This window comes from Thunnus albacares, chromosome 14 (assembly GCF_914725855.1).
Source record: "Thunnus albacares chromosome 14, fThuAlb1.1, whole genome shotgun sequence".
NCBI lineage: Eukaryota > Metazoa > Chordata > Actinopteri > Scombriformes > Scombridae > Thunnus > Thunnus albacares.
In genome coordinates, this window is record NC_058119.1 from 1,793,792 (window position 1) to 1,817,705 (window position 23,914).

The following is a 23,914-nucleotide window of genomic DNA, read 5'->3' on the forward strand; positions in this document are numbered from 1 at the left end:
GTGATATAAATTCCATCATCTGCCCATGTTTATGAGGGTTGCTTGGCATGAAGCCCAAAATATATGACTGTGAGGACAGTATGCAGCATCTCACATGTGAGGACATGATGCGTAATGTAGTATACACAAAACATCCACTGGCCAAGTCCCTGTCCATTTTGAAATATATCCGGCCCTCAACATTTGAGCCTGTTCCAAAAGAGGATGAAGTTTTGGTTACATCTGTTTGTGGGTCAGCATCATCCATATAAATGTATATATGGGCACATGTCCCAGTGTAAATAAAACAACTTATGGCTTCAGTAATTGCCTTAAACTGAGAGTAGTTTGGGGCAAATGTACTTTGGAAGTATTGTTAGATGCTACTGTTAGTATTACTCTCCTAAGCATTGCTGAATCTGTCAGTTACTTCACCGTCAGTGCATATGCTGCCTTCTTAAATTAGTAGCAAGGTTTGTGGTGTTACTGGCATAAAATATGCACTTTCTGATTCCGCTGCACTCTTGTGCACTCTTGCTAGCAGGCCAGGTGATAGATAGATCATTTTTTTGACAAATGTAACACAGAACTTGGTTTATGACTTTGATGTTCTATCAGTGTTTTGTATCAGTTCACAGATACATACCTGTTAATCTTTAAACCCTAACAAATTATATATGGTCTAATCTGTTTTATATGGACATGCAGATCAACATGTATCTTTTTCTGTGCTGCTACTCTATCTCCCCCACAGAACACACACACACACACACACACACACACACACACACACACACACACACACACACAGCACTCCGAGTATCTGAAGATCCAGTTGACCCCAGTTGCACTGCCACCCTGCAAGGCGTTTTGGCACCGGAGCCCCTTGGACAAGGATTTGTATCTTGTGGCAATAAAAAAGTCACATTGTTCCTGCAAAGCACTGTCTACACAGGTTGTCTTCCTGTCCAAACCAGTGTGCTATTTACATCTCACAGACACAAGCACAGCTAAGCTCCTGTGGTATTATCATGAAATGGCTACAAATAGAGCCTGTTCTGCCAGTAAGAAGACACTTTCAGAATTGTTTTAACAAAGCATGGGGGAATAAAAAAAGACTATAGATCAGCTTTAGTCTGTTTGCTCCATCGGTCTGCAATGCTTGGGACATCATTGATCAGACTTTGATTTCTGGGTCACCCAAAGGGGGATTGAGACTGTACCTGTATCAGAATTTCTCCTGTCAAATCTGATTCACCAGTTATGACTGATGCTTTGAATATTCAGGGTGCAGTTGAGAGGTTATGAGTATATATCCATTACTGTTGGTTTGCACTTAGGTCATTTTCAGACAAAATTGGAATAATATTTAGGGGGCAGTAGAAAATACTATAACACTATAATAAGCGCAGTGTAAAAACTCCTCAGCTAACAGCACTATCAGCACCATAGATTGCCATCAAAGGGGAAAAAAAGAACACAATGAGTCACTGTGCTGAAGAGTTTTCCTGCACAGTATTGAAGTCTTGCAATAGAAGAGCAAAACATCAAGATCAAGAAAATCTAGTAATTAAATGATAAATAACACTTTTAAATAACACAATTTCTCTGCATGGGATCAATAAACTTTATGTTTACAATGGAAATATTTGTAATGACAGCAGCAAGTTGCAATCTTGCACGATCAGCATTAGTTCGATATGATTTCCTTAAATGCTAGACTAGCAAACCCCCAGTGTTGGTCAGCTCAGTATTACAGAGATGGGAACTACTTAAAAAACTCAATATCTGTGTCAGTTATCTGTGTTCATGTTGATCGACCCAGTGAGACACAAAAGATCTAATTAGTCTTTTCTTTTATGTTAAATTGTGTGCTGACAGTCTTTTATTTTTGGCACTAAATAATCCACACTGACAGAATTCAAACTGAGCAAACAGAGTCATTTGTATCTTGACCTTGCTGCAGCCCTGAAGCTGAATTTCAGTAAAATAGGCATACGTATAATCACAATCAGCAATGCCCTCTTTATGACACCTACTGTATATCATAAGGGTGGAATTCTGTCCTGCCACTCTTTATATCTATCTACATAACTATCCAGAGTGTGTGTTGTTGGGTGGGTAACAGTTCTGAATGGGGTGAGGGCTGAACTATGCCAACCATGCCAGACTGCCAAGCTGTGTGGCTGGCAGGGAGAGGAGTGAAGGGGAGTGGGGGTCAGAGTGGAGGGGTCAGATTACATGCCTCTGTTCTCTGCTCATGGCTTCCCCTGGGATACCAGCCAGGTAAACTGTCAAAGCGCACTTCCTCTCTCAGAAGCGGCAGGCTTTAAAGGGCCTTAAACCCCAACCCTCCCCACCTCTTTCCTGCTGCCAGCCCCCCCCCCCCCCCCAATCTCCTCCTGTTTTTACCCAGGACAAATCCACCCTCACATCCCTGCCATGTTCCAAGCCAGTATGGCTGAGGGGTTAGATAGAAATGTAGTAATGAGCATAAGAATATTCAGGGAAAAACAAACAGAAGTAAATTTTCATAGTCCAGTTAAGAATGGAAACTATTACTATCCAATGTGGGTCTTGAAGACAAACCAAGCAGCAGCTACACCGCTTGAACCTGAAGCCAATGGAGAAGTGCCTTAAAGTGCAATGTCACAGATGGCCACTAGATGCTCCAACTGACTTCCATTCAAAAAGCCTGGAATTTATTGCTCTGTTAATAAGATTTGAAGATTTATGGTAGCTTCGATGTCTGCCATGTGAGCATTGATTGACAGCTGTGATTGACAGTTGGTTCACCTGCTGCTCTTCCCGGCTCCGGGACTCACAGAGTCGGACTATTGTCACAATATTTCACTAACTTTAATGTTACCTGATTATGATAGCGGCCCTATTAGCCTAATTTAGCTAAAGTAGCTAACGTTAGCCCAAGGGCGCAGCACTTGGTGTTTCCAGTAAGCTAGCGTTAGCTTGGGTCCGAGGTAGTGGGCCATGTTTCCAGAGCGTGAAAGGCAACACCCAGCATTCCATATTTGGAAGCTCCTGGCTCCAAACAGAAAAGATGGTGCCGACCAGCAGTTGCAACTCTTGTAAACAAACCTTATCCAAACCCTGATGAAACCAGCCCTAAAAATCACTCAAATGTACATAAGCCAACTGCTGTAAATGATGATCAGACAGGTCTAACCCTTTTAAAGGGTTAACTCCCTGTTAAGAAATATCATCAGTGAATGTAATCTAAGGTTTGCAGAATTGTGCCAATCAAGGGTGACAGAGTTGAACCAAAAAGTTGGTGTGGAAACTGTGATGGATGCTTACAATGGACAGTTTGGATAATAATTGTAGTATTTGTCTTTTTTTCTCATACCAGGGGGTTTGTGTTAAACCTGTCAGATCATCTGTCAGACTGCTTTTTAGCAATGAAACTGTGTTCCCAGATCTCAGCATTTAACTTGTGAATACAATGTTATTAGTAGCAGTATGATGGTCAAACCTACGAAGTCCCAATTCAGCAGCTCACCAAATATGAAACACTAAAATTCTGGATGAAATAATGTATACTTGTCAAACAGCACAAAATACATCAATCAACCATCAATCCTAAATTGTAATTATCAGCTTTTCTATCCTCAGAAGCTCACATATTTCCAGACTTTAATGTGGCTCCTCATATAGATCAATACTCTGAACCCTCCCCCATAGCTTGAAGTCCTTTGGCATTGTGATGCTGAGGTACAAAGCAAACTAAATCCTGTGAGTCAGGGCTTCTTTGCTGAGGCGGAAATGCGACATGGACAGGGGAGGGAGGAGGGGTATTGCTGTCTCACAATCCTTTCTTTCTTCTCTTTCTCTTCCCTCTCATCCAAGAAGAAGTGCCACTCAGCCTCTCCCTGGCAACAATGCGGGGAATCAAGTCAGTTCTTAGACTTTTGGCCTGAATTCAAGACTGCCATCACATTCCTGCCATGTTCTTCTCTTCTATAGTTTGACCTGATGAACTGCTAACTTGTACTTGCATTTTCATCATTTGGCTCTCTCTCTGTCTGTGTGGTATGGTGCAATATTCTAAATAAAAATGCAAGCATTGTTTGTGACAGTCCTGGATGAGGTGGGCAGCTTGTGTATTTTCACACCAATAAATCACTGAGTAATGTATACACATGTATCCTCAGTCCTGAAGCATAACAATGCCCTGATCTCATCTCAACAATCCTCAGGCTCTATTTATGTGACTAAGAGGTTCACTTCCTCTGATAGTTAAAGAAACAGATCTTATGAAGTCAAGTTAATGCTGCTAAACAAGAATTTGCTGTCCTGCTGCACAAACTGAATTTAATACATTGATAGTTGTCCATTTTTGCTGGAAAAAAAAGTAAAAGAATAGCTGCCTTTTGATCTTTCAAGTTACTCTGTGATCAAAAATCTTGAAGGTAAGAGAATGTAACTGTGTGTTTTGCAGGGTATGAAAGTATAATATAACATGACATAATGTATTGTTGAGTCTTGTGCCATATTGAGTTTTATGTATTTTAAAAGCCTATCTAGGGACGGCATTGCAAACTAGCTTTTGCTATAAATGCTGGGTTATGTGACATAAGTTCATGCTAGATACTTGTCCCTATACAAATAAACATTAAATAAAACAAATAATGAGTCAATGGTACCTGTAATATTGCCATTAAAAAAGTAGCTCCATGTAACAAAATATTCAAAGCCCAAAGGTACACTAACTAACTTTCTGAGGGTTCTTTTTTCAGCTCCAAAAACTACTAAGTGGACCTTTGACCTCAGATTATTTTGTTTTTGTTGCGTTTCTTTTCATTTTTTGACTGCAGTTCCCAAAGATCAACTTCCATGCTCAAGTAGCCCAGGTCACTTTAATGTTTAAGAACAAGAACCAGGTGGGTGTCTATATCTGATCGGTCAGTATCAGTTTTTTAAAATTTATTTATTTATTTATTTTTTGGTTGTTGTTATTGTTTTTTTTTTGTTGTTTTGATGTTTTATTATAACTGATTGAATTGATGGTTAGAGGAAACTGTAGTTTTCTCCTTGAATTTCTGTTCAGTATCAGCTCATACAAGCCTGATCTAAACATTACAAAATGGATTACTGGTCACCAATAGAGGTCCACAAAAACCATACTGTAAATCATCTACCCCTTAAGAGGAAGATGCCAACCATACCCCACAGGTAGCAAAAGTACAAGCACTACCAAATTCATCCTAAAATGGAAAAATGTTATTTTGAACTTGTTAAGACCTAAAGTTATGTGGGTCATTATAACAAACAAATCTGACAAATTATGCTTTGGCTGCCAGTGAAAACAAAGGCTCTGTGGAATATGCTTATCCTCAGGGAAGAATCTTTATTCTTGGCAGCATGGCAGGCCAGCATGTGATACTGAGTGAGAGGTGACACATACAGAACATAGTTTGACTTATCCAGTCAACCAGGCCATGCTGTAGGGCATGGGTTAGACAGGTGTATGGGAAGATTTTATATCTTCAACATACAAAAGTCACATTCAGAGATGTTTAAGTGTGTAAATAGTGTTAAATCAAAAATTTATCTTAAAACAATCAAATTTCATGAGATAGTTAATTGACATATAAACACAATGGATCAGCTTTATGTTATGCATTTCTACTGAATTCCGAGAAGTTTCCTGGAAATGAATGACTTTTTAAAATGGTATGCTGTGTATGCTGCTGACCTTACTTCACATCCAGATGTACCACTCCCACCATTCATGGTTGTAATTGCATCTTGCGGACACAATTTCTAGCTTTAATATTCAAAGATGCACACAACCAAGGCTCTGCAGGTAAACATGATGTGTGGAACTGCCATCATGTTTAAATATAAGCACTCCAGGCGAGCAGCAACAGTGATGACTGTGAGGATGCTTGCAGCAAGAGAGCTTGAACAGAACATCTTATTGCAGCGGGTGTGTTGATATGTGATGCAGAGAGTGAAATATGCAGAGCGCACTCTCTGCATACTGCACTCCAGTTGTCTGCCTGAACTGGCTCATAGGCTTTGCTCCATTTTCATTGTTCGTCAAAAGCCCAAACCCTAATAGGGCCATGTGGTGATTGCACATACACAACATACCCAGACTGTTGATATGAGGCCCTCTCAGCCATAAGCAATGTGTCTGGTGATTCATTTCACTCCACTTAGAGCAGCATGTATGTTACACATATTTTTAGGCCCTTTGCTTGGTTTCATGGTCATGATAAACATTTGAAAGACAACAGACTCTGTGGCACCTTTAAGTGTCTCAGATTCTGCTGCTCTACTTTTAGCATCTTACAAAGTTCATTTTTCACAGGCTGCTCACAAATGTGTCAAGCTCAGAATAATATTCGGTGTCCTTCAACTGAAACATACACATCCATGACACTCACACACACACACACACACACACACACACACACACACACATACACACACACCAGCCCAAAGTTACATAGCCATGTTCTCAGAATTACACAGAGATCATGTATTCATCTCAACTTTTGTCACAACAGACTCTTTATGACAATTTTACATATAGATTGGTGGTAGAGGAATGGTAATTGGGTCATTAAAATCCAAAGGCTTTATCACATTGGTAGCATAAATCAAATGCCATCCTGTACCCTTCATATTATATGATGTTTTATCATCCTTATGCCCCACCACTAGTGTGTCAAATACTGTTTTGGGTGTTAATTATTAGACACGAATCAAGTTTCCAGAGCTTTAATCATCTGTCACATGGACTACCTCCTTTTTCCCATCTTTATTGATGATCCTGTTTCTTTAATCAAATCATCATCATTTAACAACACAAGCTTCAGTCTGTAGAGTCACCACTGAGGCGTCATAGTTCTGCCCTCTCCGTCACCTGGCACTTTAAATAATCAAAAGCATGGCAGCCATGTGAACATAGCGTGCGGTCAGTTCTGACTGGCAGGTGCCAGGTGGGCATTACATCCCACAATTCAGTGCAGCACAACAGGGACTGCCGAACTGACAACAGCGACAATTAACAGCCGGAGATGAGTTGTGGTATGGGAATATTATAAGTGATTATTTTTAACTGATACACAGGGACAATACTGGACTTGTATTGCATCAATCCAATATGTTTTTGAATAATAATAAAACTCAGCTCAATCAGTCAAATTGTAAGGTCATCCTGCTCCTTAGGTTATTGTAGGTCATTTTTAATTAATTCTAGCCATTTTTAAGCCATTGACTGTCAGCTTGCAGGGTTACTTCAACGCAGATATTCACACACATAAATATACAGTATATACTTACATAAAACAATTACCAAAACTATATACAATCTTAATAAATATTTACACACACAAATAGAAACCTAATGAATACCAATTAATATGTTGAATAAATAAATATATTCAAACAGTACAAATGAACTCCCCTCTACCCACTTCCCTCTTCTTGTTACCTTCCAAGAACTAATAATAAGTGTGTGCCCCCGGGGAATTCTTTTGTCTGAACACCCTGGGAGAAGAACAGGCAGTGATAGGTTTGTGCGTGACAGACAGATTTCAATTTACTGTTACAATTAGCTTAGCCTGAGTCTTACATTGTACTCCTCAATTAACAAATATTTTACTACTATCGAGTAGTGTTGGGCAGTAACACATTATTTGTAACGAGTCACATTAATATTATTACTTTTTTTCAGTAACGAGTAGTGTAAGGGATTACAGTTTGAAATTCAGTAATCACATTACAGTTACTAATCCCAGTAATGCCCCTTTACTTTTACACTTGAGGGTCAGCGTGCTCGCTGTCTTACCGGGATTAATGGAGCGTTTATATAAGTGTGGTCGCTGCAGTCAGCTGACAGATGCTTCAGAGGAGGAGAAATGCAACTTGCATTAATGTAGGCTTACCTGTGACTAACATTAGCCACAGGTATGCCTACATTCAGCAGTCACCTGATACTGGTTTAGTCAGAGTTGGAGGGTATATGAATCATACAGCAGAGATTGGGACTGCCTGCTTGTTAAACCACAAAAGCTTCATTTTCTATTTCTACATGTTAAATACAAATGATGCAGTGTGTGTGTGGAGGATTTTAAAGGCAACTTTGGAACAGCCCCATGTCCACACTGTGGAACACCAGACTCAAGCAAACTGCAATACACAAACAATCCACGTGTGTTCATTTAACCTGTGTACTAATATAGGCAAATCTGTGCATCAATTAACCATTTTCATCTAGTAATGATATTTACTATTAACTAGAGATCTAGTAACGGTGACCCGTCGTTACAGTGACAATAGCCCATTTTCCCAGTGACAAACAGGGAAGAGTGTGACTGAATAACATTCAATGAAAACTACTATCCAATTTTATGGTTATTATATTTTTTCTCTGTATTTATTCACATGATTATTCATTTCATAATGTCTTATTTACAGTATTTATTCAATACTGAATACTTTACCAGACTAGAATTCTGGGCAAAAAAAACTATAGATAGTTTTCCTTGTCACCAAGAAAATTATCTCATTTAAAGGTAATAAATATTTGCGCAAAATCCAAATATCAGCTGCAGCTTTATTCAAACCTGTTAGTATCAGTATTAGCTTGTATTGGTCAATTACTGTCACCCAGTCATTGTGTACCATTAACTGAATAAATTGCAGGAACTGTTCATGTACGTGAAACAGATTTTTTTGTTCAAATAAGTAACAGCTTAATATTACTGTAATGCAATAAAACCATTTATACAGCACATAGCACCAGTATTATAAATGCTGATGTTACTATGTCCAGGACCCTGGCTACTTTTAAGAACATTTAGGGGTCATGTTCTTTGTATTTTTGTCTGGGAATTTGGGGGCTTTTGCAGCCTCAGAGGACTTTAATTTAAAAACTAATCGGTGAGTACTTTTTTAGGCTGAATCCAGTATTTCATGTTGGGAAATAAAATTCATAAAAAATAAAATATAACTAAACATTTCACTAGAAGAGTTAAATAATAAAAAATATTAAAGACTTTTTTTGTGTTAAGTCCAAATTTTTTTGTGTCAGGTGTGTTGACTCGTTACGTCTTGAGGCATCAATTGTTATAACATATTTACTGATGATGTCAAATGAACGGTGTAAGATTGCATCGGTGAAAGCCTGACAGACATGACCTTTCCTGTTAAAACACCACAGAGAAATGAAAATAAAGTAGACAATAGTGCTTTTATTTGGTCTGTCACTTTTGGCTGACCACTAACTTGGCAACACAAAAGCGTCTTTCTCCCAGTCACCATTATACCCATTACACCAGTTGGGGGACAAGAAGCTGTAAAAATGTGAGACCATCTGGAAGGCTCTGAGTTGAAAGGCTTCCACACCTGCAGCGACTGGAGAATCTCCTCTGAAGCTGCGAGCAAACCGTCACCTTAACAGGCGTTCATGGGCCGTCCCACAGACACTTACTGCCATGTTAAAACACTAATATCCTATTGACAAGACCAATTAGCACTAATGTGTGGTGACGGGCACCTCCCCCTGTTCTCACAGGGTTGTGTGGGGATGGGAGGCAGACAGATCAGACCTGGAGGGGTATTCAGTTTGTTGCAATTAGGCAACCTCACTGCTGGATGCCACTAAATCCTACAGACTACACCTTTAATGTAACTTGATAGTTTGGATAGAAAACTATGCATGCATTCACACTGTGTGTTGTTTGTCTACAATTACTGTAATTTACACAATATAAGTTAAAGTTCTACTTCATGCTCTGTCAGATTTTTAAGGAAGGAAGGTTTTTTACATTTCCAGAGTGAGTGACGAAATTGGGAGAGAAGAGAGAGAAGTGACAAAGAATTGCAGGCTGTAGGCTAATGGTGTTGAAAGAAAAACGAGGTGAAAGTGAAGAAGAAATGACTGATTCATGATAGAAAAAAAAGTTTATGGAGGAAATGGAAGCAGCCCTGGTGTCAGGTGATAGAGAGACATGAACAAATTCAAAGCAAGAAAACTGTAAAGGAACTTACACATGTATCTAGATGAATTACTGTTCTGGTGGATATTTTTAAAGGCAGAATCTGTTATCCAAATGTAAACTTAAGGGCATCCCCACTAACAAAAGTCAAAGCAAACCTGTCACAGAAGGATTTACAGATCTTTTAATACAGGTACTAACACTACACAACAACTCCATTCACATGATGTTTTCTTAAGCTGTTAAAAGGTTGACCTCAGTCACTGTACCCTAACAAAATAGGTGAGATGCTAGCAAAAAAAAAATCTCTGTGAAAATATTTAAATACTGGGGAGACTATTTTCCCATTCCTGACAAAAAGCATGTTAAGAAACAACCATATATTTTGCATGGTGTGTAGGATGGACTTTAGTGTTGGTCATGGTGGGAAAAATGATGTTAACCAGCATGCTAAGTCGGTTAAACATAAGCACGCTTTCCTTTGGCAATGTATTTTTAACCCCCACACAACCTATTCTGCCATCATACTGTCTTGAGTTGTGCGGTGACATCAACACTCAGTCACTCAAGTCATAAACATGGGAATCTTTCCAATCTAAACTATCTATCCCACATGATGTGAAAGCAGCATAAGTTCAACAGGTGACACACACAGACACACCCCTTCTCTAACTGATGACTTAATGACCACCACCTGGGGGGCTGCAGCAGGGAAGCAGGTGGCTTCAGACAGTGAAGGAGTTACTCAGACAGTTTCAGCTGCTTTAGTTTTGGGATGCAAATCTGAAACAATTATTGAGCATAAGTCACCTGGGATTCCTGGGGCAATTTAATAATATCTGATAAAGGCATCAAATCCAAAAAAAAAAATAACTCAGGCCTCAGACATACAGTGATACAGCTAGTGAACTGCCACAGCCCATGAACACAGAGTGATGAGGCTGGTTGTTCAGGAATGCCTTGATGATGCCACCTCTTCAAACAAGCTTGCATCATGCCCAAATATGACACAAAATGGCCCTCACTGCTAGCAGAGCTGGAAATACACCTCCACTTGTCATCATCAAGCTGAAGGGCACAAGTGCAGAGCGAGGGCACCAGTGGGCATGTACAATATCAAGTGTGACAGATAGTTTTTCACCAGTAAAACAAGTCTGTCATGGTCCATTATTGTCAGTATCATTGTATATTATTGATGGTTTTTTGAAGGTAACCGTTAAAGCAATCTCAGCTGCCCCCTCCCTTTCCATGACACATTTTATTTGTTGTATCAGTTTTTTTCTATCACTAGTTGTTTAAACAACAAAAGCTGATAAGTAAGTCCTCAGTAATAACCTGTTACCACACCCAGCCTGCTTTCAGTCATAAAAATGCCATTACACTCCAGCAATATCGTAAAGAGGCAACATGTTGATAACCTGGTGTAAATGCCCCATCTCTTTCTAACTCTTCTGCAGCTGTTTCCACTGATCAACAAGGAATGAGAAACAGCAATAGTTATCATCATTACATCAGTAAAGAAAACACTGAAACCCTTACATGGAAACACATGGAAACACAACAGTGCAAAACAGCTGTGAGCATGTTTTTGATGGTTGTAATGGATGAAGATCTCATTATCACAGACCCATCCCCTGCTCAGCCCAAACATGCTTGTATATGATAAAGAAACACATGAACTTTTACAAAGATGACCAGTAAAGGAAGTCTCAGGTCTCATGTAATTCGTGTGTGAAGTGTGATCAGTTAGAGAAAGTTTACCTTGCGAGGCAGCTGGATTCTCAAGATCACAACAACAAGCGAGAATCCATCTTGTCAGTCTTCTAGTTATGCGCTTTTGTCCAAACCACCACAATTAGTGTCCTATAAGGATTCTCGCATGATCTCGTGATCTCACGAATCTAGCTACCTTGCAAGGTAAGACAGTGATAGACAGATGGTTCATCCAATCACCTGCCAAGTATTTTTGAAAGTGCCTGCCCTTTTCCAAACAGTTTCCAAGGATGTCTTCTCAGATGTTTCTTTGTAACAAACCATCTGGCGAGTCAGGTTAAGAGAAAGTGAGAAATATGTGATGAAGGATTGAGGGTTGAGAAACTGACCTGGGGGACACAGGCAGCTGTGGGGAGCTTCCCTCGCCTCCCGCGTCTTCGGTAGACGTGCTGCAAGCTTCTGCATGAGAGAGAAACAGGAAAATAATGTTAGAACTTACTGACATTTTAACATCCTGCTGCACCCAATATGCATTTTCTGCAGTCAAAACCCTATATTTTTATATTTTTATTATCCATGGAGCCCTTGACATTTGAGCCATCAACTGTCTTAAATGACTGTATGGACATTCTGCTTTTGACTTCATATTTTGGGGTTGATACTCAATGTCTTGATTAAGATATTCAATCTCTAAACAGCCCAGGTTACATGCAGTTGGTCAACAATGTCTTAGAATACTTCATTTCAGATTCACATTCACATGATTTGAAAGTGCGCAACCATCTTAATCTCAAACAGTCTTTTAAACTGTTTAGTGTTCAGAGAAATTCATCCGAAAAGTTAAAACAGAACTCTTGTCTGTTATTCTTCAACACAAGGCACAATATTAGTCTTTCTCGAAGTATCAAAGTGTGACGGTTGACCTCATTAGATCTACAAAAGCCTGCATGTGATTTGACCCTGGGCAGAATACAAAACCATCCAAGTACATTCTCCACAACATTGCAGTCAGTCCCACTGGTGGTGGTTACTAGCAGAGGAATGCCAGCACGAGCTGTTTAGAGGCCTGCAACAGGTGCTGAAGGGGATGTTATGAAGGCACTGTCATTCTGAGCGCTGTTGCAGAGTTCCGGGTACTGCCTGTTACCTCAGCGTGCCTGTAATCCCAGGTCGTGGGATTGACAGCCAGGAATCGAACAGCAGGTCATTAAGTAAAAATGTGCAACATTACGCTTGGCTGTTTTCCTTGCATAATTCAAAAAAGTTGTTCTTACAAAGTGTCTTCTGATCACATCTAAAGGTGAAAGGGTTTATTCCAAAAGACCTCAATCAAAGACTGGACAAAAAGCTTGCTGTCATTAAGAGGGACAGGACATGAGGACTCAGACAAATAATCTCTCTTAAAAAGTATTGGTGATGTTGCATTCACGAAACACACAAAAAATGACATGGGGTAGTTATGTGAAGAATGAAAAAAAACTTTCAAACACCTCTGAAAACCTGGTAAATCATACATACACTGGGCACGATTGTGGGATTGTTTGTTGAGATAAATTACTTAAATTGTTGGATGGAGCCTGACCCCAATTCCATCATTGGAAAGGAGGTTTCAGATGCTGTTAGGCAATCCAACAGGCACTCTATTTGAAGCATATTGAGGCCTTTCAAATCATCAAGGCTGAAGAGAAACCAAATGTTGATAAAACTGTAGGAACAACTAAAAAAAATGAAGGTCTTACAAGCCTTCCGTGAGTATTTTATTCCTAAGTATGGGGTTAGCTATAAAACACACTTAAAAATCTATGACTGGCTCAAAATAAGGATTCCAAGGGTAAGTGCTCTCGTCATTCAAAAGTCTCATGCGGAATCAATTGTACGACTGCACTCGCAGACACAAGCTTCCCTTAACCCACTTAATATTATTCATGAATACTTCCAGGAATTTATTTGGTTGATACTGGCAGACCCCGCTTGCAACTGGAGAAGTCTTTAGTAAGACTGACGCAGAGAGCTGTGCAGACGGAGCTCTCAATGGTCCAACCTGAACATTACTGGAAGACACATTCGTCAAACTAGATAATGGTGATAATGCAGAGTGGAGATTCAGTTAAACTGCAGCAGTCAGTTACAACAAAAAGAGCTGCACCTTTAACCACATCAAAGGTCACAACTGACATAGTAGCAGAGTCTGCCAGAGGGACAGAAATGTAATGACCACACTTCAAAGACTGTCATTAGCCTTTTACTCATGTCTTCACATATACATTCTCCTCTGTCTAATGAGTGTGGTAGCAAAATTATACCCTGATTTTGCTCTGTAGACAAAAATAATCCAGTGAATCTAGATAAACTTCAACGAGCAGAGCCAAAGAGCCAGCATTTCTGTAATAAGAGTTAGCTAACAGGAGGCTAGGTCAAGCAAAGAAGAAACTCTGGATACAGCTGAACTTTTAATCAACCAGTTGCCCTAGGGGCACAAATAAAATAATTGATTGATTGATTTTGAGTACATACTATGTTGGAAGTCTGACTAAATGAATAAATACTCAAAAATGCTCGCATGCAGACTAAATTAAATAGATTTTTAATCCTTTCTCTCTCTTTATTGAGGGTTTTTGGCATGGTTACATGTTTCTCAATTTTTTTGATTGTATGACTGTATGTCCACAGATTTTAATACACCAGAAATATCAGTAGATCTGTTCCAGACATATAAAAACTGTGTTCTGAATTGTGGCACTACAGTTCACTACATGCTTTGGGTGATGAAAACAGGACGTAATGTGATGGTCAGTGGGTTAGTTGTAAGCTCTGACTTGGCCCAGCTTTTTTAGCTTGTAAAGTGATGGTACATTTGCTACTAGCATTTCCTGTTTTCACTGTAATCATGGATACAGACAACATTCATGGATTTGTTTTGATACTGAAGAAAATATCTGAACGTGAGGATCATGAGGTGATATCTGAAGTGAGAGGGAGTGTGGAGTGTGTGAGCACAGAGACAGAGACATCAGAGGTACTGAAATCACTGGAAAGTCATTGTCATTGTTTGTGTGTGATGTCTATGTGGATTTGACTGAGTTATGAATCTGAGAAGAAGGGGTGCAAGTTTTGACACAAATTACGTCAATCAAGTACCAAGTCTTAAGTGTGGTGCTGACTGTCCCATAATGCAATGCACATTGAAATTTGCAACCAGCCACAATTTTTATTCCAGCTGTGTGTAGCTCCTCCATTTCTTGTGAACTGCATTGTGAGACAATGTCAATACTGACGTCACAGAACATAGTTCGTTTATTCTTTGTCCTACACACTGCAGGCTCAGAATTAAACTCAAATTTGTATGTAAGTATTGAAATAACAGCTAACTTTTGGAACTCATCATGTAAACCTGTGAGGGTTAACTCAGCCAATGATATTACTTCTTTCTGTAGCTCACAGCTCTGCATCCTAATAGGGATATTCTGTGTGTTACCAAGGTCATACCATGATATCCTACAGCCTAGTTCTGATGCATAGCATATACATGTAGAGCAGCTGGGGCGCTCAGTCTAACTAGGAAACGGGGGTGAGATGTGTGTGTGTGTGTGTGTGTGTGTGTGTGTGTGTGTGTGTGTGTGTGTGTGTGTGTTTGTGCCTCTCTGCCTGCCCCTCTTAAAAATAGTAACCTGATGCCAGAGTTTTTGATGTGGTTTTAACATTCTATTTTAAAGGGATGACAAAACCTTTTAGTATCCTGTAGTCTGATTAACAGTAAGACCTGGCACTGCTGCCCCATACACCTCCTGTTATGGTCTTTCAGTCCTGGCCTTCCCTTCACTTCATGGAGAGCCAAAGTGAAGTGAGTGTTCCAGAAGTAAGAAACCTTATTCGAAATCACATCATGAAATTGTGCAATAATGCTAAAAATCTAGCACTACAACATAACCTTGCTCAAGAGTATGTTGCGTGTTCACTCATTTCTCTACACAGAGTTTGCATAATTCTAAAATATGATGTAATTATGGGCCAAATCCACAAAGAATGGATTGCGCTTGCTAATAGCACTGTGAATTACGCAGCATTTGCACCTGCAATCTGCCCCATTTTAAGGTTCTATTCACGAAAGACGTTGCTTTAATGACATGCTGGCACAAACAAACCCATTAAGTTTTGCAGAGTGCAATTTGCCCTTGTTTCGTGTCTGTTTGAGTGAGTGGAGCTATTTCCAGAGTTTCAGGCTGTTCTCAACATTTCAACACACAGATTGGTCCATAATGAAAACTGCAGAGAGCACAAAATCAATCACAAACCAACTTGCATGTGTTTTGCTTCTTTTACTTCTCTAGTATTTCGCATCTATAACACAATCTACTGGAATGTCAAATGTCAAAATACAGCTATTAATGGGACTCAAGCAGTTCTGAAACATGTTAGATCAATGTCTGAATAATATTGTTCAGGTGTTACTGAACGTATCCAGGATTTCACAGAAACATCAATACTGATGTTCTGTTTGTTGCCCACAGCCGGCAGTGTGTCACAGCTGACTGCAGCGTCACACAGCAGTTGAAATGATAAGTGCGTCTCCAACTTGAGAGAGAGTGCTCATTTACACATGCGGCACAGCAGTGGTAAATTCATTAACACCGGATCGTTCAGGATCTGACAGTAATTAATATTCTGTGTTCTGCTACACATCTATACAGGTCAGCTGTTACACACAGATTCCAGGTTTATACGGTAGAATAGTTTGTAATAAAGCTGAACTTATGAATGAATCCTGAGCTCCATCAGAGCTGTCAGGACGTTTTTATTTTTAAGTAGCTGAAAGTCCGAGATAAGCCTACCACCCCATACCCACTTGATCCCCCCAATGTCTGACTGAAGATTTCATCCTTGATATCTTTCAATATCAATTCAATATCATTCAAGCCTCACAAGCTTGAAGATTTGAAGAGAGAGAGAGAGAGAGTCAGAGAGAGAGAAAGAGAGAGAGAGAGAGTGAGTATGTGACAGTTAACACCAACTATCTGAAGATGCTAAGATGCGCTGGTCTTTATTAATTAGTTTGTTTATGCAACAAGGTATATTTGCATAGAAAGGGGCCAATTTTGTGCCAAATATATGAATATTACCTAATTTGCATACATGCAAATGGCACAGGTACACCATGATACTATTTGCTTGGCAGTACAGTTTGCAGGGCATTTCACCCCTTGCGGGTACTTTGTGAATTACACACTATCTTTTTGTCTCATTTGCACAGGTTTAGCGGCCGCAAAAGCCGTGCAATTGTTTTGTGGATTTGGCTCTATGTTTTTTCTTTAAAGCTGGAGTACGAGACTTTTGTCTCCCCCCTCTGGCAGTGAGAGTAAAGGGGGATGCTCAGCCATGATTGCCTGACACAGGCATGCAGCATGCTCACATATGCGAGATTGTTAAATTGTTTTGAGCGTCACACAACCCGTGTGAAATGATTTGTTTCACTATCAGACTTTGATCCATTCAGTCTAATAACATTTGGAAAGTGCAGAAGAGCTGCATGATTAATGGCCAACAGCACAGGAATGTCGCGCCCAACATTTGATTTAAAAACTTCAGATCCTGTGAAATACAGAGAGATTTATCTGGCGGTGATATGTTAAATCAGCATTGTGTGACCTCGTTTGGCAAGTGCTTGACATAATGGATGTTCATTTATATGAAAAAGTTCAGCACTGCAGGTTTAATATTTCTGTTTTTAGTTACTTCTGGTGTTGTTCCCTCAAACCATCACCACCACAGATTAAACATAAGCTTGACAGGCAGAAGTCTATGGAAGTCTATAGCTGCAAATATCAAAATTAAATTGAATTCAAATTTCATTTACCATTTGTATGCACACAAGGTTTTTTTTTAATTCAATTTATTCTAATCCAATCCTCTTCTAATGTTAATGAAAAGGATAAGATAAAAACAGTTGCGATAGCATATAACACACAGACAGCCCTGTTTTTTGAATGCTAACCAATTAATAGTTATGTAACTTTGATCAAGTTAACAAAGGTAGTGGAACTGTGGCAAGCATGGATGTGATGTCAGAACTTCATGCTATGCTAAGATTTTGAGGCCTCTAGCAGTAGTGTGAATTCTCTAAATGTATCTAGCAGGCACACTATTAGCACTTGGGTGTCATCAATCACACAGTCCTAAAGCATTTAATACTGTGTCGTGAAACGTCTTATTGATTCTTTTCTTCTTGACAGCTATCTTGTGTTTTCATCAGGAAAAGTCACTTATATTTGCTCATTGTAAATCCTTACTGTGCTGTATATCTTTACAATATCTCCAACTGTCAGCGTGCCTGTTTAGTCTCAAGCTCAAGTGTAATGTGTCATTCAGGTAGGTGAAAGTAGTGACTCTTAGTGTGTGTTTATGTGTGTGTGTGCAGCCATCACTAACTGTGCTCTGACAAAGTGCAGAGGTTCTTTGAGCACTTCTACTTGAGTGTGCTGCTTGCATTAGGCTGTCTGATTAGCACATGGGTCATTTATACTCCCAGATACACACACACACACACACACACACACACACATACACACAAATCATAGAAATATATATGCATGTATTTGTGTTTGTGAGGTCTACGGAGGGCTGAGTTGCAGTCATACATACACACAACACAGTGTATTGGGTGATAGGTCTGTGGGGAGCTGAGTGAGGAAACCAGTGCAGGAGAGACTGTATTTTCACTTTTCTACACCTCAGTACGTGGCCTGCAGCTCCCATCACGTCTCTGCACTCACTATGTGCACCACGCTAATGCCAGGCCTGCAGAGAGCACTTTGTGGTTAATTGTAAATGTTAAAGGGGCCATGTTTAGGGCCAGATAACGGCAGAGTCGAGGGGGGGTCAGGGGTCAGGGTGTTTTCAGGGGTGTTGTTAAGAGTATGGCAGTTATTTGGGTGAGGTATGACTAAATATAAGGACCTCACAGGGCTTATTCTTAACTTGGACACCTGTTGAGAATTTACCCTTGCAGTTTGAAGGGCTGTGGGCTGAGAATATTACTTAGCAGTGACATCAGTTATTCCGTTTCAAAGAGAAGCTTTCACATTGTCTACATGTTTTCAGAGGCCTTTGAGAAATAACATCTACAGGAAATAATTTAAAAGGTATACTTCAATATTTTGGGAAATTAATTTCTTTCTAGAGTTATGACGTGGTTAGCCTAGCTTAGCATGAAGACTGGAAACAGGGGGAAAGAGTTAGCCTGGCTCTTCACAAATCTCCATGATTCCTATTTAAAACATACAAATTCAAATATGGATCAGAAATATATAGTTTCATCAGGTTTCAAGGCAGAGTAATTCCCTAAAACAGCCGGTCACTGTAGTTTTTAGCTAACGCTACTCAAACAGGAGAAAATTGTGTATGTTATTGACTATTTTCAGTGGCGGATGAATCCATATTTGGTGCTCTAGTGAGTACGTATTTCTGGCAGCAGGACAGTGTGTGTGGGATTGAGTCAAAATAAACTACAGTGTGTGTTCATGGTGATAACATTAAAAATATAGAATATCACCACACCCTCCTTTTCAAGAGAATAGATTTGTATACCATGTGGAAATGAATGGAAACCAGTGCATGACTGGATTAGTAGGAGTATGCATTTGCAAATGTGATGCAAATTCACTAGAAACATTACTCAACAAACTAAATGATTCTGCCTTGATCCAAATGTAATTGAAATAATAATAAGGAGCCTCTCTGTGCTGCTGGAAAGGGGCACATTTTCCATAACAGAGGAAACTGGCCATCATTGAAGGAGACAGGGAGATGGATTCTGGACAGTGTTGGGTGAAAGTACCACAGATAACTCTCTCTCTCTCTACAAAAGGCCACATCTGTGGCTGTATCCCATTAATAATGGCTATATATACATGCAGAGCTAAACAAAGAGGCAGGCTGCAGCGCCCCAGGCCTGTTTGGAGATGAAGACAGAGAGATCCTTCTCACTGGGCCCCACAGAGGAGCTCCACAGCCAGGCACTGAACCAGGACTCTGTTGCATCTTTAATGGGATATAACTGTTTCTTTTGGCTGCACTTACCCCACCATGTTATCTTTCTCAACTTCATTCATTGTCTGATGTGTTTATCTGACTGTACTGCTTTTCACTGTTCACTGCTGTTGTTTCATTGACAGGTATTTACAATTGCTGTCTCCACTCATAGCTGACATGACTTTGGTTGGCCAATCCAGAGTGTTTCAGTATGTACTGATAACACTGGTACAGGTAGTGTTTCTAATCTGTGGTTCGGGACTCAAGTCAAATCTCTCGGTTGACAAGATGATTAAAAATATTAGTTACCAAAAATCCAACAAATTTTTAAGTGGTTTTATTTCTTAAATTTAACTTTTTCCCTGTAATATACTAAATATGTTCACCTGTTCAAATGGTTGAACTGCTCACAGCTCATGTCTACATATACTTTCAACATAAAAACTCAAAAAAACTTGGTGGTGCTGCCCACTGACTCAAGGACTTAAGGTATGGATATCTGCCAAAACAGACACAGACATACAGTAATACATTTAAACACTGGGCTGTACACGAATGATGCACTCTTTTAGTTAAATGGATGTGGAAAATATAATTTGCAATTCAAAGGGCTTCCAGTGGCACAATGAAATTAAGGTTCAATTTTAACCAAATGTCCTCTGATGGAAGGAAATATTAACTTGAAGGAAACCAATAACTCTCATTTTGATTCCCTTGGGACACGGAGGCACAGTTGTTTTCTACTCAACTACGTTAAAGTACTCTACAAGAGTACTCCACCAATTTAGCATTGCACTCCTGTAATATTGACGCATTCATGATAGACAGTTTGTAATGCAGCAGAACCAGAGATATTGTCTTGTCTCATGCATTCTTCTTTATTGTCAAAACCTGGCGCCTACATTACCCACGACGCAAGTCAACTGCCGACGGCGTGGTTAGAAATTTGGTTGTGCTATGCTAGTAGCAGCCTGGAGCTGCTAGCCTGGAGCAGAGGTGAGGAGCAAGATACAGAGGTCTGGTAACCTTACTTCTTTCTAACTCCACACTCCCAGATTTGTTCCATTTTCAAACTTGTAGTCTTCAGCACCAACCAACGGTGACTCAAGTGACATCGCATGCTGTTTATCAGATTTCATACAGCTCCCTCTGGAGACACAAAAATCTTTATACTACTTTTTATACACCTGAAAACAGACTTTGATCTGTAAAATCAAGTTCCCCTTACCAATTCTATACAATATAACTATTATGAGGTACCAGGTTTATCTTTTTTTTAAAAAAATGATGCATGGAAACACATTGTTTGGGAAATTAACTACTTTGTCATGTGCCAGAATAGTGGCAATATGAAAAAATAATTGTCCAATCAGAATTGAGTATGTCAGTTCTGATTGGATTGTTGCATTTTTGTATCTTTGTATGTGTGAGCATGACTTGGGGTAATAACCTGTGATGAGGAGAGGACACTGAGACTATCTTAACACTTTGAACAAGACTGAAAACTGTCCAAATGTTATTATTTTGTCAGTGTGATAAATTATTATTCAGCTCTTCAAGCTATCAGCTTCTTCTCTTATTATTGCGTTAGTTAAAATAGTAGACTCAGGTTAACATATGGAGAGCGCAACACCTCTGTCCCCAGTAGGCGTCCTGTGCTCTTTCCTTCCCTGGTAAGTGCATTACACTGGCTCTGGTGAAAGGGGTTGGGATGGGGGTGAGGGGGTTGCTTCTGTTAGGCCAAAGCAAATGGAGGACGAGAAAACAGGATCCTGCGGGACTTCAATCACTCTGGAAGAGCTTGTTAGTGTAGCTGTGGAAGTGGTCAATGAAAGGGCAGCACAGAGGGCGTCTTTAGGAGCAACAGATGTGAAAGGCTGGGATAGAGCTCCTAACATGTTATCTCAGCACAGATTCACAGATGATGTGTCTATCTTGCCTAATCAATGAGTCGATTTAACAAAAGTCCTATAGCACAAACTTTTTTCTTTTTTTTCAGAAGGATTGCAGTACTACTAATTACTTTTTTTTTTACTTATATGATATTTATTGAAGAGATTTAACTAACAGGTAATTCCTCATAAAACCAAAGGAAACAACTAATACACTTTAACAGGTGCTTTTAGGCTCGTTTCAGGTACTTTTTTAATCAATTACTTCTGCTTTATTATTAACTTCTAACTCCATCAATACCAAAAACTGAAAGTGACATGAAATGGAACTGCAAACAACAAACCATTATGGAACTGAATCCTTACCTTAATTTTGACTGAAAAGCTCAAAATTTAATAATAAAACAATAAAGAAATTAATTCATTTATTCATTAACAATGATGTTATTAAGACTTTTAATGAGATTTGACAGGAATTATTTTTGGATTGTAATAAATCAATGTCATGCGCTCAGTTTAATGGTTTTTTAATTAGTTAAAAAATAAAATTGACCAAATAACATAAAAGCCATCCCGTAATTTATACCTGAAAAAAATGAGTTTTCCAATGAAGGGAAAATTCAGGGAGGCTTTCATGCTAGTTGGTAAGGGGTTTTTACCCCTCAAAAAAAAAAACAACAACCTTAAACTGTGCAGATAATCCATTTAAACTCTTTAATGTATGAGAATCCATTAGTCTGGGGTAAACTTAATTAAATGCCTGAATACTGAATAAGAAAATTCTTAAAATATAAGTTTGCACCTGAAAATATCACCCAACGTCACAAAAAACAAAAACTCCCAACCTCAATAACACCTTAGATTGATAATTAATTAATGGACAAAGTAAATGAACTCTGGTTACCATAACAAACGTGTTTTGTTGTTTCATGGTGTACGGAACACTTGTGGAATGAAAACGGCACTTTAGCAGCAGCGGGTTACTAAAATGACCAAGTTTTAAGTTTTCTTCTAAACTGAAGAAATTCATTTATAATTCAGTTATGACAGAGCCAAACCTTTGGTCTCTTAATAGACAAAGTAAGTTCTGCAGGATGATTGAAACAAATTCCCTTTCATAAGATCACATATTCCTCTTTCCGATACCTACAGGAGTAGTTTGTATACGTGTGAATGTAAGCGCTCACCTCCTCGAGGATCTGGTCCAGTCGGCCCAAGATAACGGGCTCCACCTGCTCCAGAGACAACATCCACGCGGAGAGCTGCGCGTCCCGTTGCTGCTGCTCCAGACTTACTATCCTGGACTGCAATTCCGACGTCCGGACAAAAACCACAATGCAAACTCCAAGGCACAGTAGAGATAATGCCATGCAAATCGTTACACCAGACAAATCTCTCCAATTTCTCCACTGCGGCTTTTTTGAAGGGTTCTGCTGCTCGGCGCGAGTCCTCCTGTCCTCACTCGCTTTCTCAGCGACTCCCCACTTCTGATCCTCTTCCATTTTAGATATCTAATTCTGGTTTTATCCACTCGGAGATCCCTATATTCATCAGGTGAATAGAAATCCTGACGACCTACAACTCTGGAGCTTGTGAGAGGCTGTCTCTCTCTGTTGGGGGGGAAAGTTTTGCAGATGTCCCTTTTCTTCTTCAGACTGTCTCCAAACTACCTTGCTGCCATCAGATGAGCAACTACATCAAAGTTAGAAAACTAGACATTCTGCTGTTTGTCAGGAGTCAGTCAGTGATGTTCCCGCTTCACAGTGACGGACTCTTACTCCTCTGTGTCCTGCTCCGCTTGTCCCATTAGCTACTTCTCCTCTGAGTGATCCCACAAGTCAGCCGTCAGTGCGCGTCTCTGAAACTCGATCTAGCCTCTCTCTCCTCTGCACGGCACTGGATGCCGCGTTCCCTTTCCTCACACTACTTGCTCCTCCTCTGAGTGGCTTTAGGTTAAATGCCGGGGCGGGATTCGTGGCGGTGTTGCTGCCCCCTTTGATCCGCGCACTTGGCGAGGGATATTTTTAGGGTGCGCAAAGCCAGGACGCACAGTCACACAGCCGGCATAGTGAGGCCCGCTGACAGTACTGCACAGCTCCGGACCAAAAACAACGCAGCACTCTGCCGCCCTGAGTCCGGATCTGCTGGATTCACTAAACTTGTGTCCAAAAATTCATGGAACACAACATAATTTCCACCAGACTAGAGACAGCGTTGCTCACCTGTACTAACACCAACATATGTACTTTTTTTGGTTCTTTGGTGCCAGTAATAAGTTACCTTTCACATTATAATAATACGTAACCACCGCCGGAACCACCACAATGCTACAAA

The 23,914-nt window shown here is 39.8% G+C and overlaps 1 protein-coding gene across 5 annotated transcripts in view; it reads right to left on the reverse strand.

Annotated features, from left to right (window-relative positions):
• The window catches only part of col13a1 (collagen, type XIII, alpha 1), a 143,169-nt gene extending 119,598 nt beyond the window's left edge, over positions 1-23,571 (reverse strand). For 3 of the 5 annotated variants that reach the window (XM_044372929.1, XM_044372930.1, XM_044372927.1), the window contains exons 1-2: positions 22,768-23,570; positions 12,053-12,122 (exon numbers count right to left, since the gene is read on the reverse strand). In XM_044372929.1, the coding sequence (XP_044228864.1) occupies positions 12,053-12,122; positions 22,768-23,082 (385 nt within the window). In that variant the 5' untranslated portion in view covers positions 23,083-23,570. Of the gene's footprint in view, positions 1-12,052; positions 12,123-22,767 lie in introns of all 5 variants that reach the window. The other 2 variants (XM_044372931.1, XM_044372928.1) reach the window with 2 other exon arrangements.
• Between the last annotated feature and the right edge of the window lie 343 nt (positions 23,572-23,914).